Below are 13,993 nucleotides of genomic sequence, written 5' to 3'. Positions count from 1 at the left end.
CGTCGGGTTGATAGGGGTCACCAGCGAGAGAGAGTGCAGAGCCGAGTCAGGGAGAGAGAACGAGAGAGGAAGAAAGGGGGGCGGGGGTTCTCTTTGAAACCCCTGCCTCCCTGTCTTCAAAACACTGGAGGCGGTGCCTCCATTTGGGTCCGGGTCGGGTCCGGGTCCAGATCTGACCCGAATCCTAACTTAAAAAAAAAAATTTCAGCTTATTACAGAGGTCGCCGGGAAGGGAAGTCGTCAAACAGGAGAGAGGGTGTCGGGGAGAGATGTAGAGAGGCGAGAGAGAGAGTCGGGGATCGGAGGAGAGGCTCGTAAGGCCTCCCCTCTCGCCCTTTTATAAGGAGAGGCGCACACAGGGGCCGCCCCTTGTGTCGCCGGTGATCCCCCCCCCCCCTCTGTGGGCTGTCAGCCCCCCTGAAAGCCTCTTTCGAGGGGCTAGGCACGGGTTGGATCCGGGTCGGGTCTGGACCCGACCTGGGTCCGATTTTTTTTTTTTTCAACTGAGTTTTATAAGAACAGGAAGTGAAGGGTGAGGAGCTCTTAGGTGTTATAAAAACATGACCTTTTCCTCTTTTCATTAACAAAAATTTCATCATTTTTAATGGGTCGGGTTTTGGACTTTATTATCCATAACCCATAATACAACCTAAAAGATGATGGGACTAAAGTTTTTTTTTTCTTTTTTAGTTTAATGGGTCCATAAGATCCCGACACGGGTCTGAACCGCTACCCGAGCTATTATCCATAACCCATAATACAACCTAAAAGATTATGGGACTAAAGTTTTTTTTTCTTTTTTAGTTTAATGGGTCCATAAGAGCCCGACACGGGTCTGAACCGCTACCCGAGCCTGACCCGATATCTTATCAGGTTGGCCCCGACCCGACTTTTTTCAGGCATGGTTCTCAAACTGAGGCGTGAGCCCGACCCAAATCGAGCCGGGTACCCGGAACATTGGCCACCCCTACACATATGCATACAGCTAAGTGTGTGCATGGTTGTGTCCATGTGCACTAATTTTTGAAAATTATCATATCACACCAATGTTTTCCCTATCGTGTCCTGTTCCCTCTTTGGTATCCATGTAACATAGGCTTCCGCTTGTTAATACCCAATGAAAACATATAAAATACCTCAAATATTCTCACCACACCTTATTTTTCAGACTCCTGTATAAAACGACCCAAAAGCATCCACTTCCAGGTTTCAAAACGTTGAAATCTCATCAGAATCATCAGATTTCCCAATCTTTCCAGAAATTTGAGCCTCAACACAAAAAATCTTGGAAAATCCACAATTAAGCCTAATCTTGTCCAGATTATTACAATTTTTATAAGGGTCAACCCCTCTAAACCTATTTTTCCATGACTAAAATATCCTATAAGACTGATTATTGATGTACAGAATAAAAGAATGGCATACTTTTTCTTGTATAATATAAAGAATGAGAATAGCAGTACAACACTATATGCATAATAACCTCTACACTTTTAATAAGCAACTGTTGGTGGTAATCACTACCACAACCGCGTAGTTTCATATATCATCTTATATTAACTTGCACTAAGCAAGTTTGCCATTTTCTTCCGTAGACTTTAATGATTTTCTGAAAGTTAGCACCAACTCCTTGAGAAAAAGTACTTTCCCACAAAGCATTTAAGTCATACCAAGTCAATTTTGTATATAAATTAACGAAATATAACCACATACCAATTTCAGGAGGTAATCCAGACAAAGAGTTATTGGACAAGTCCAGGACTGAGAGATGTAGCTTGCAGGCCTCCATAGGATATACCTTCAACTGCAAAATAAGATTACCCTCAATATTAGAGATGCTTATTTATCACAAAATCTATGTCGTAAAACAGGTATGAAGATAGAAGAGGACAAACTTGTCTTTGTTCCAGCTAGCGAGCATTGTACTCTCTCTCTCTCTCTCTCTCTCTCTCTCTCTCTCTCTCTCTCTCTCTCTCTCTCTCTCTCTCTTGCAGCTTTTAGAGAATACAATATTGAGAAACTACTATTACCACGTACAAATACAAGGGATTAGCAGGATATTTCTGGGTAACATTTGATAACTCAAAGTCCAATTTCCCTTAGCGCCTCTCCTTTCCACTTTCTTTTTCCTTTTATCTTTAGGAAATTACAGACAAATATGCAGACTCCACCAGATCTAGACATGGTTAAGGGACCAAGGCACACATGCAGGGAAATATCCAATCTAGCATTTAGGAACCAGAAATTCAATTTGCTTTATACGAATTCATCTCTGCACCGAATGAATCAACTAGAGATCCTGTCAAGATATACACTGCTATACTGGAAGAATCATATATCACAAGAGTGTTCTTCCAAAGACAACCAGTCCAGTTATTTGTACCTACACATAGAAAATCACAAATGAACTGAAAAAGTCAAAGAAAGAAAATGGAAGTATGATGGTAGTAGGTTTCAATGCACTAATGAGCCTCATAGATGCAAAAAGGTTAGGGAGGAGTATAGCTGTCCTTTGTCAGCATAAATCTCATAGGATAATGACCTGTAGAATAAGCAGGAATCAAAAAATAATAGAAGTGTTTGATATGCAAAATTTATCATTTTTAGACATACGAAACCCCTTCCCCTCTCCTGCTCTCTCGTTCTCTCTCCCCGACACTCACTCTCTTCCCCTAACAGCCTCTCGCTCTACTCGTCTCTGCACCCTCTCTCTTGCTGGAGACCCCTGTCAACCCGCCGCCACCTGCGACCTCTCTCTGACGACGACGCTGTCGCCGTCGACGATCTCCAGGTACGCTCCTCTTCTTCTTTCGTCTTTCTTCTTCTTCGTTTTCCCTTCTCCCCTTCTCCTTTTCCTTTCTTTTTGTCGGCAGGGGGCCCCACCCCCCTGTCGCTTGCTATGTCGATAGGGGGCTCTGCTCCCCCTGTCCCTCTTGTTTTGCCGGCAGGGAGCGGAGCTCCCTGTGTCGGCCCACCTTTCCGGCAGGGGCTTACGCCCCCCTGCCTCTTGTGAATTTTTCGGTAGGGTCAGAGCCCCTGCCTCTTTGTGGTTCTTCCGGCAGGGGACAAAGCCCCCAGCCTCCTATTGTTTTCCGGCAGGGGGCTTTGCCCCCGTGCCCCCATCTTGTTCGTGGTAGGGGGCTTTGCCCCCCTGCCTTCTTATGTTTCTCGACAGGGGCCTTCGCCCCCCTACCTTCTTATGCTCCTCGGCAGGGGCGAAGCCCCCCCTGCCTTCTTCTTGATTCTGGTCAGGCAGGGGGCTTCGCCCCCTGCCTTGATCTAGTGGCCGGTAGGGGCAGAGCCCCTGCCTGTCTCGTTTCCAGCAAGGGGATGCGCCCCTTGTCTGCCTTTTCTGTCCTAGCAGGCAGGGAGCATGAGCCCCCTGCCTCTGTGGCTTTTTGTCGGCAAGGGTGAGGCCCCTGCCTCCTGCACCCTTGCAGGCAGGGTGCAGTGCCTCTGCCCATGCCTCTGCATCTCTGGCATCTGGGAGCAAGCTTCCCTGCCTCTGGCACCCTGGTCAACAGAGTGCAGAGTTCTTGCCTCTGCAGCCTGCATGCAAGAAGCTTTGTTGTCTCTGTTGTTCTTCTGCATTCTGCAGGGAGTTGAGCTCCCTGCCTACCCTCATATCGGGGTTCGGTACTGTTGCAGGTCTTACCGGACTCACTTCTCATTTGTATTTTGGCATGCTAACCTTTTTAGCATCACAGGTTGAACGGTGGATCCTGCTCACCCTTCGTGGCTTGAACTCTTGCTTACCTACGCCGCTGGCATACGAGGACTGCAACCTCTTAAGATAGGAGAAGATTGCACAGAAGACTTGGACAATTGAATTGAGTTCAATTAACTAAAAAGGACAATTAAATAAATATATATGCATATATATATCATATATATTTATACAAGTACGCATTTAACTCAAGGACGTGGTTTCGCGATCCTTGTCCTTTACTTTGCCGTCGTGCATCGCGCAAAGGTTTTGTGTTGCACTCCTGCTTACAGTCCTTTACTTTGCCGTCGCGCATCGCGCAAAGGTTTTATGTTGCACTCCTGCTTACAGTCCTTTACTTTGCCGTCGCGCATCGCGCAAAGGTTTTGCATTGCACTCCTGCTTACAGTCCTTTACTTTGTCGTCGCGCATCGCACAAAGGTTTTGTGTTGCACTCCTGTTTACAGTCTTTTACTTTGTCGTCGCGCATCGCGCAAAGGTTTTGCGTTGCACTCCTGCTTACAGCCTTTACTTTGCCATCGCGCATCGCGCAAAGGTTTTGCATTGCACTCCTGCTTACAGTGTTTTATTTTGCCGTCTCGCATCGCGCAATGGTTTTGCGTTGCACTCCTGCTTACAGTCATTTACTTTGCCGTTGTGCATCATGCAAAGGTTTTGCGTTGCACTCCTGCTTACGGTCCTTTACTTTGTCGTCGTGCTTTGCGCCCAGGCTTTTGCTTTTGCATATGTATTACTACCTTGCTATTGCAGATGACGCTCAGGTTTTCGCTCATTGCATACGCGTTTGAGGCATCCTCATGGATGATGCAAGAGGCATCTACCACTCTCCCTCTTGTGACAAGAGTTGAGTCGGGAGCTAGCGATACATCCTCGTCTAAGGGGAGGGATACCTCGCAAGGATCCTGGCTCTTCGTGTACGCAGTCCTGCAGAGTCGACTTGAGATTTTAGGGAGTTGCGCAAAAGCATCAAAGACTGCCCAAATAGAAGCATTTGGAAGGAGGTGATTGCCTGGTTCTGTTGAGAAACCCGTATCCCGTCTATCGAGGCCGGTATTGAGTCATGCGAGGCATGTAGATACCCCGATAGCGGATGAGATTCGAGATAATCACATGTCAAATGTTGGCACAAGCTGTTGGCTGTTTCAAAAGACAAAGAATGTCAAAGTATAGTTTGAGAAGCATTACATCTTTGTGAAACACTTCTGATGAGGCTCTTATTGAGGAGTTATACCCCTTTCATCCTAGAGTACTTGTAATCGTGCACTACACGCTAGTACTGCGATGATCGGATGAGACGGTCGTGCGACCTCGAACAGTGCTAAATGCACAATGCTGTAATCACATAAAATGGCCTCACATTCGCCTTCACAGGCAAGATGCTCGAGTGGTTTAAAGACCACAGCATAGAATGGGTCGTTAGTTAAGCAACCCCTAACGCACCCATTCGCTTCTTGTTGTCTGTCAAGAGAGAGGACAGAGCGGTACAAAACTCCAATGGATAGGTTGTTAACAACCACCCTACGAGCAATGATCCGGCCTCCCCAGTCATTGGAGTTAGGGGAAAGGGGCTACAATAGTTAGTTCAACACTTCTGCAGAAGTTGGATGAATCCGTGGCACTGCTTACCTGCCTTGGGGAAATCCTCTCTCGGCTAAAGTCGTCCCTTTAGGAGCGGACTCAACTAGCTATTCAGGTTATTGAAAATACATAGAATAATAGACGCCCGAACTAGTCTCAGTTGTTTCTACATTTTTCCTACGCGTACCCGCAGTCCAGTAACATCGAAACATAAAGTTTGTTCACATTAGTTAATTACTTGCTTTACCCCTTGGTCGAACTGCTTGGTGCTTATTGTAACGTAGCACTTGTTGGCTTGCGTCTTATGATTGATGTGATTGCATACAGCTCGTAATCTACGAACTGGTGGCAACTAGGATTGATGTGACCGCTTGTCTTATAAGCTGCTTACATATTGTGATATAACTGTTGTCGTATGATTGCTTATGAATTGTTTGCGATGCAATGGTTTATGCCTTATGATTAATTTAATTACTTGCTGATGGACTGAGTCATTTGATGGTAATTGTATGTATTACGAGCATTGTTACGAGTGCTTGTCTTATTCAGTTGTTTTGTTTGGCTGTCAGATAGAGTTAGTTACTCTTCGCCTATAGAATCAACTGGATTGCCATATCTGCATGTTCTCATGTGTCGTTTACGCATGCTTTGAGGTCCTATTTGAAGATTGTAATGTTCCTTGTGGCAATAATACGGTGCGTAGGATTATATGCTTCTGTGTGATGTGATTGTTATGTCACGTGATAAGAAATGTTGGAAGTATGTGATAATATGTTCATGGTTCATGGAACCTTATTAGAGGAACGAGTGATCGTGTGTTTTGTTTTACTATGTGAAGTGATACGATGCATATTGCTGATATACATGTTTGTGCCCATATTGTGGCTACTGACCCCAAGAGCGGTCAATTGTTCGGAGTAGTCGATGTTAAAATACATGTAATCAATATATTTATATATATATATATATAAATATTTATCCACCTACCCGATAAGGGGTATTTCTGTAAACTCGCCCAATAGGGGCATTGTAGTCTTTTTACCTTTTTTTCTTTCTTTTCTTTTTCCTTTTTCTCTTATTTCTTTTTTTATTTTTTGTCTTTTTGTGCATTAAATGCACACCCATTGGGGGTCCCAACAAAGAGTCGTTGGGAGCCCAACGACACCTTGTTGGGACTCCCAATGGTGCCTCTCTCTCTCTTTTCTCTAACTCTCTCTCACTCCTCTCTTCCCTATAAATAAGTGGGGTCTCCCCCTTTGTAAAGTGTGGCTTCTTCAAGCCCCTTTGTTCCTTTATAAGATTTTATGCTTTCAAGTCATTATTGGCTTTTGTGTGTGTCCTCTTTTGGACTTGTTCTTTGCTTTCTATGTGTGAATGTCCATTGTAGGACATATATTTCTTTTCCGCATATTTCATTACATGGTATCAGAGCCTTGGTTATGCTCTTGATTCATATAGCTAGTTGACTAGTTATACCTCTTTTTTGTTTGTCCTCCATTCTTAAGTCTATGATGGAAGGAGAACAAAAGATTGATCTCTCCTTCAAGCTTAATGGTACCAACTACATGATGTGAGCCGCCACCATGGAGAACAACCTCAAAGGTAAAAAGCTTTGGGGATATGTTATGGGCACCATTAGGGAACCTTAACTTCAACTTACAAAAATGGATGGTGATCAAGAAAAAGCTCTAGAAGGAAATGCTCGCATGAAGGCTATTGAAGATCACCAATCTAAGGTCAAAGATTGGGAAAGTAAACATGCAAAAATTCTTGCATGGTTCATGAACAACGTAGAGCTCAAAATTTGCGCCAACATTGCTAAATTCCGCCTAGCAAATGAGGCATGGTTTTTTATGAAAGGTATGTATACTCAAAAAGACCTTGCTCGTCAATTCTTTCTTCAAGAAAAAATTTGTACCATTAAGCAAGGTGAAATGAGTGTAAGAGATTACTATAGCGCTCTTGGACCTTTATGGGATGAGCTATCCCTTCTAGAACCAAAATGGGTGTCTAGTGAAGATGTGGAAAGGAGAAGAGAACAAATGAAAAAAGAACATTTTTTCCAATTTTTACATGGGCTTAGGCCCGAATATGAACAAGTTAGATCCTCCCTTCTTCATAGATCTAAACCTCTTCCATTGGAAGATGCCACAGCCAAAATATGCCAAGAAGAAACACGTCTTGGCATGGTTAAAGGAGGAGATGAAGTTCTAGTCATGTCTAAACCTGGCAATCATATGAAAGCCTATAAGCCTCCAATAACTATAATGGCAATTATAGAAAAGCTATTTGTCATCATTGCCAAGAACCGGGTCATATAAGACCTAATTGTCCTAAGATAAATGAACCTCCAAAAGGTAAGGTTGCAATTATTGAAGAAACCGCACAAAAGAAGGAGGAGCCAATGAAAGGGAAGGAGTCATTCTCCCTTGCTCTACTATCCGAAGCACTTCAAATTCTACTCAAATCGCCATCAACTTCGGGAGCCGCCATTGCCTCTTCTTCTCCTCCAGGTATGTTTTCTTGGATTCTTAATTCTGGAGCATCCTTTCATATGACCTCTATTGAAAATGGACTATCCAATTTATGTAACAACTCCAAAAATTCTTTTGTTTCCACCGCCGATGGTACCTCTTTACAAGTTAAAAGTTTTTGAACTTTATACTTTTCAAAAGATTTCTTTGTGTCAAACGTAAGGGTGGTACCTCAACTTAATTTAAATCTTTTGTCTGTCTCTCAAATATGTGATCATGGATGTGAAATTTCCTTCTCAACCAAGGATTGCTCTATACAGGATCTCCAGTCCGGAAAGCGGATTGGGCAAGGCCATAGGAGGGGAGATCTCTACTACATGAACAATTTGAAACTTTCCACTAACTCATTTTGTAATCATGTCCAAGATAAAAATATTGAAACTTGGCATCAAAGACTTGGACATCCAAGCTTCTCAAAAATGTACTACTTTCCTTTTGGAAAGAAATTTTGTATTGAGAAACATTTTGTTTGCAAGAATTGTATTTTTGGAAAAATAAAATCCACTCATTTTCCAAATAGAACATTTGTGTCCAAAAGACCTTTTGAATTAGTCCATTCGGATGTTTGGAGTCCTTCTCCGGTCATATCAAAAGGAGGATACTCCTATTATGTTACTTTCATTGATGACTACACTCGATATGTGTGGATCTATTTTCTCAATCTAAAATCCAAAGTCTTTAATTTCTTTAAAAAATTTCATATGATTGTCAAAAATCAATTTTCAAGTAATATCTTCATTCTTCGATCCGATTCCGGTAGAGAATATCTATCAAATGAATTTGAAGAATACTTGGAAACAAATGGCATTTGTCATCAAAGGTCATGTCCTAGGACTCCTCAACAAAACGGTCTAGCCGAAAGAAAGCATAGACACATTTTGGAAACCACTAGGACTCTTGTCATCTCCAAAGAAATTCCAAAGTGCTATTGGGTCGAAGCCGCCTTAACTTCCACTTATTTGATAAATAGAATGATATCCTCATCCCTACAAAATATATCTCCATATGAAAAACTATTTGAAAGAACACCCGATTTTAATAGATTAAGAATTTTTGGGTGTAAATGTTTTGTCCTTAGACATAAAAGAGATAAGTTATCTCCAAAAGCTATTAAATGTGTGTTCTTAGGATACGGAGAAAATCAAAAAGGTTTTAGATGCTTCGATCTCAAAAGCAACAAACTATATGTATCCAAAGATGTTACTTTTTTAGAAAATGAAAACGGCTTTGAGAAAAATAAAGATATTGATGAAAGCGAATATGCTTTCTTATTTGATCTTCTCTCTCAAGAAGATGTGACTCCTCACGAAGAGGAAGTTTCTAATGATTTAGAGGATATTCCTCTTAGTAATGTTAAAAATAAAAGTAATAATTTTGAAAATAGGTCAGTTCAAACGTATGCTAGGCGTGATCAACAAGTTCCCATAAGTGCTTTAGAAAAATATTCTCAAAATTCCAACATAGAAGAAACCTCTTTAAGGAGATCCAGCTGAATCTCCAATCCTCCTAATAGGTTTGTTTCCTATGAGTCCCTAACACCTAAGTATAGGGCATGCCTAATTGCATTACACTCTTATCATGAACCATCACACTATAATGAAACCAAAAACATTCCTCAGTGGGTTGAAGCCATGAAACTAGAACTTAGTGCCCTTGAAAAGGCTAAAACTTAAGAAATAACCTCATTGCCCACTGGGAAGAAATCTATTAGATGTAGATGGGTCTTCAAAATTAAAACTAAAAGTGATGGGTCATTAGAACGTTATAAAGCTAGGTTGGTAACCAAAAGATATGTTCAAGAATACAGTATAGACTATGAAGAAACCTTTGCTCTCGTAGCTAGAATGACTAGTGTTAGGACTCTTATTGCAGTTGCATCTGTTAAAAAATGGCCCATCTATCAATTAGATGTTAAGAACGCATTTCTTAATAGTGAATTAACTGAAGAGGTTTATATGGATCCTCCACCAGGAGTATCTATTGGTGAAAATAAAATTCTTAAACTTAAAAAGGCACTGTATGGTTTAAAGCAAGCTTCAAAAGCTTGGCATGACAGATTTAGCAATGTAATGACTAGCTTAAATTTTCGTTCATGTTATACTGACACTGCGTTGTTTGTAAAAAGTGCAGGGTCCTCAGTAGTTATTCTACTACTATATGTTGATGATATGATCATCACTGAAAATGATGAGCAAGGAATCCATGATATTAAGAAAATTTTAAAAGAAAATTTTGACATGTCTGACCTTGGTTTCTTAAGATATTTTTTAGGTATTGAGGTAGCATATTCTCCCCGAGGGTATATTCTCTCTCAGATGAAACTTGCTGCCAACATTTGTTTCAAGTCTGGAATTTCGGATGATAAGAAGACAGAAACCCCTGAGGTTATCAATGCAAAGTTAAGGCTGGAAGATGGAACACTTCTCGAGAATCCTACTCCCTACCGTCAACTTGTTGGGTCTCTGACATACTTATCCATCACTCGGCCAGACATAGCTCATGCAGTTCACTCCGTCAGTCAGTTTTAACATGCACCTACAACTGTGCACATGAGCGCAGTCTTAAGAATAGTCAGATATATTAAAGACACCATAACTAAGGGAGTTTTTCTTTCTTCTTCATCATCTCTTGATTTAATTGCTTATACTGATGCTGATTGGGGAGAAAATCCCAATGATAGAGTCTCAACTACTGGTTTTTGTGTTTTCTTAGGTGACTCTATGATTTCTTGGAGATGCAAGTGAAATGAAATGGGGATCTTCGAAACACGAGCTTAGATTAACAAGAGCAAGTGTCAAGAATGACACTAAAGCATAACCCTTAAAAAGGGTATAACTGGAAACAAAATAAAAATAAAAATGTATTCTTTATTGATATGAAAAACCAATTGCTTAAGAAGCATTGGAGTAAAATACAAGAGGGGTTGCACCCCTTTATATACACAGCTGAAAGAGGACTCAATAGAGTTGTTGGGCACAGTCCAACAGCTCTATTAAGAGCTGTTGGAATGTGTCAGTCCAACAGCTCTAGTGCTAGTCAAGTCTGGACGGGACTTGACTAGCAACAGTCATTCTAGTTCAAACTGAACTAGATGACACAAAGACAAAAAATAAAAATAAAGGAAAAAAATTACAGAAAAGAAAGAAATGAAAAATGTATTTATATATATATATAATAATATAATATTATTATATATACATATATGTACAGTTTTACATTTTAACACTCCCCCTCAAACTTACGGTACAATGAGCGAAAGTTTGTCTAAGAGAAAGTGAAATCGGGGAGCAGCGAGAGGCTTTGTAAAGAAGTCTGCTAACCGATATTCTGAAGTGACATATGGCAGATCAATTATCCCGTGTAGATATTCCTCTCTGACGTAGTGACAATCCATTTCGATGTGTTTGGTGCGTTCGTGGAATGTTCTGTTACTGGCAATGTAGATCGCACTTTTGTTGTCACAACACATTTGTGAAGCCTTTGTTGCTTCAACTCCCATGTCAGCAAGCAGTCGTCGGAGCCAAACTACTTCCATGGTCGTGGTTGCCATGGCTCTGTATTCAGCTTCGGTGGATGAGAGAGATACCTTCTGCTGCTTTTTACACCTCCACGAGATTAATGATTCCCCTAAAAAGACACAAAAGCCAGTGGTTGAGTGTCTATTATTGGGATCACCTCCCCAATCAGCATCAGTATATGCAATTAAATCAAGAGAAGAGGAAGAAGATAAGAAAAGTCCTCGTGAAAGAAAGGACTTTATGTATCTGATAATACGCATGACTGCTCCCATATGAACAGAAGTAGGAGCATGTTGAAATTGACTTGCTGTATGAACAGCATGTGCTATATCTGGTCTGGTAATGGATAGATAGGAAAGTGCCCCGACAAGCTGTCTGTAAGGAGTAGGGTCTGCAAGAAGTTCTCCATCATCAATCTTCATTTTAACATTAACAACTTCTAGAGTGTCGACTTTCTTATCATCAGTAATACCAGACCTGAAAACAATATCAAAAGCAAATTTAGTCTGAGATAATAAATATCCTCTAGGAGAATAAGCAACTTCAATGCCTAAAAAATATCTCAACAAGCCCAAATCAGTCATTTCAAAATGAGATTTAAGAAGTGTTTTGATTGTTTCAACTCCCTGTTTATCGCTTCCGGTGATGATCATATCATCCACATAGAGAAGAAGCACAATGATCCCTGCATCAGAATTCTTAATAAACAAAGCAGTGTCAGTTAAACAGAATTGAAAACCAATATCAATCATAACACGATTAAACCTATCATACCAAACTTTTGGTGCTTGTTTAAGTCCATAAAGAGCTTTTTCTAAGCGAAGGACTTTACCCTTAGGAATACTTAGACCAGGAGGGGGTTCCATATATACTTCTTCAACTAACTTTCCATTTAAAAAAGCAATTTTGACATCCATTTGAAAAATAGACCATTTTTTGATAGAAGCTAAGGCAATTAAGGTTCGGACAGTAGTCATACGAGCCACCGGAGCAAAGGTTTCTTCATAATCAATCCCATATTCTTGGGCATAACCTTTGGCTACTAAACGGGCTTTATATCTTTCAAGAGTACCATCACTCTTGGTTTTAATTTTATAAACCCATCGACATCCTATAGTTTTCTTCCCTGGAGGAAGATCTTGAATATTCCATGTAGAAGCCTTTTCAAGTGCATCTAATTCAGCTTTCATGGCTTCTATCCATTTGATATCATTTTTTGCTTGAAAATATGTGGATGGTTCTTCATATGAGTGAATTAATGCAATAACTGCCCTATATGTGGGTGAGAAAGACTCGTATGATACAAACTTTCCTGGAGGCCTCGAGATTCGGGTTGATTGTCTAGTTGGAATGTTAGAATATTTCTCAAGTGCACATGGAGGATTAGACTCTTGTCGCCTGGAATATTGAATACTAGTATCTCTATGAACTTCTTCATTTTCAACATTAAGATCAATAATTCTTTGATCATCATCAAAGTTACAGTCAAGGTCATATTCATTAGATGTTGATGTTAGATCTAGCAAAAAGGAGTACTCAGTGACGTCTTTTAATTTTCTAAAATCAAAGAAGCTCTCCTTTTCAAGAAAGGAAACATTTCTAGACACATAGTTTATTATTTTTGAAGTCAAAACATCTATAACCCTTCTGGTTTTCAGCATATCCTAAAAGGGCACAGGGAATCGCACGAGGGGAAAGTTTATCATTTTTGTCAGTAAATATGAAACATTTGCACCCAAATATTCTTAGTCTAGAGTAGTCTGGAGAAATGTTCATAAGTTTTTCAATGGGAGTGATATTTTGTAACGAAGAAGATGGCATCCTATTAATGAGATATGTGGCAGTTAAGGCAGCTTCTGCCCAAAAGTCTTTCGGGACTTGATTTGCTATTAATAAAGTCCTAGTGGTTTCTATAATATGGCGATGTTTTCGTTCTGCCAGTCCATTTTGTTGAGGTGTATAAGGACAAGATCTTTGATGTGTGATGTCATGCAATTTAAGATAATTTTGAAAATCTGTGGATAAGAACTCTCCCCCTGAATCTGTGCGAAAAATAGTAATATCATTTTGAAACTTGTTTTTAACCATATTATGAAAAGTTTGAAAGTATAAAAATACTTCAGACTTATGTTTGAGAAAGTACATCCACGTATGTCGGGAGAAATCATCGACAAAAATAACATAGTAAACAAATCCTCCTTTAGAAATTACTGGTGCAGGACCCCAAACATCCGAGTGTATTAATTCAAGTGGTCTTGAAGAGAAAAAGGTTCTGTTCTGAAATGGTAATCTTTTCATTTTGCCGAGAATACAATCTTTACAATCAAATGATTCAGAGTTACAAAATTTCCCTAGATTTGGAAAATGTTGGATTTTGGCTATATGTGGGTGACCAAGTCTCTTATGCCACAGTTCCAACTCTATTTTTTGAATATTATAACAAAAAGCTTTCTTCGGCATTTCCAAAAAATCCATGTAATAGAGTCCTCCTTCTGTATGGTCTTCCCCAATCAGCTTGCCTGACTGGCGATCCTGTACCCAACAACCATGAGAAGAAAAAGAAATATTACACCCATAATCAGAAATTTGAGATACAGATAAAAGATTTAAATTTAATTTGGGAACATGTCTAATTT

At 40.3% G+C, this 13,993-nt stretch overlaps 1 protein-coding gene across 3 annotated transcripts in view; it reads right to left on the bottom strand.

Annotated features, from left to right (window-relative positions):
• LOC149822212 (Leucine-rich repeat (LRR) family protein) overlaps window positions 1-13,993 on the bottom strand; it is a 146,591-nt gene that overhangs the window by 115,628 nt on the left and 16,970 nt on the right. For all 3 annotated transcript variants that reach the window (XM_089980725.1, XM_089980727.1, XM_089980726.1), the window contains one exon: window positions 1,714-1,804. In XM_089980725.1, the coding sequence (XP_089836851.1) occupies window positions 1,714-1,804 (91 nt within the window). The remainder of the gene's footprint in view (window positions 1-1,713; window positions 1,805-13,993) is intronic.

Source organism: Nuphar pumila, chromosome 11 (genome assembly GCF_984573655.1).
Source record: "Nuphar pumila chromosome 11, dmNupPumi1.hap1.1, whole genome shotgun sequence".
Classification (NCBI taxonomy): Eukaryota; Viridiplantae; Streptophyta; class Magnoliopsida; order Nymphaeales; family Nymphaeaceae; genus Nuphar; species Nuphar pumila.
This window is presented reverse-complemented; position numbering and strand designations above follow the sequence as displayed.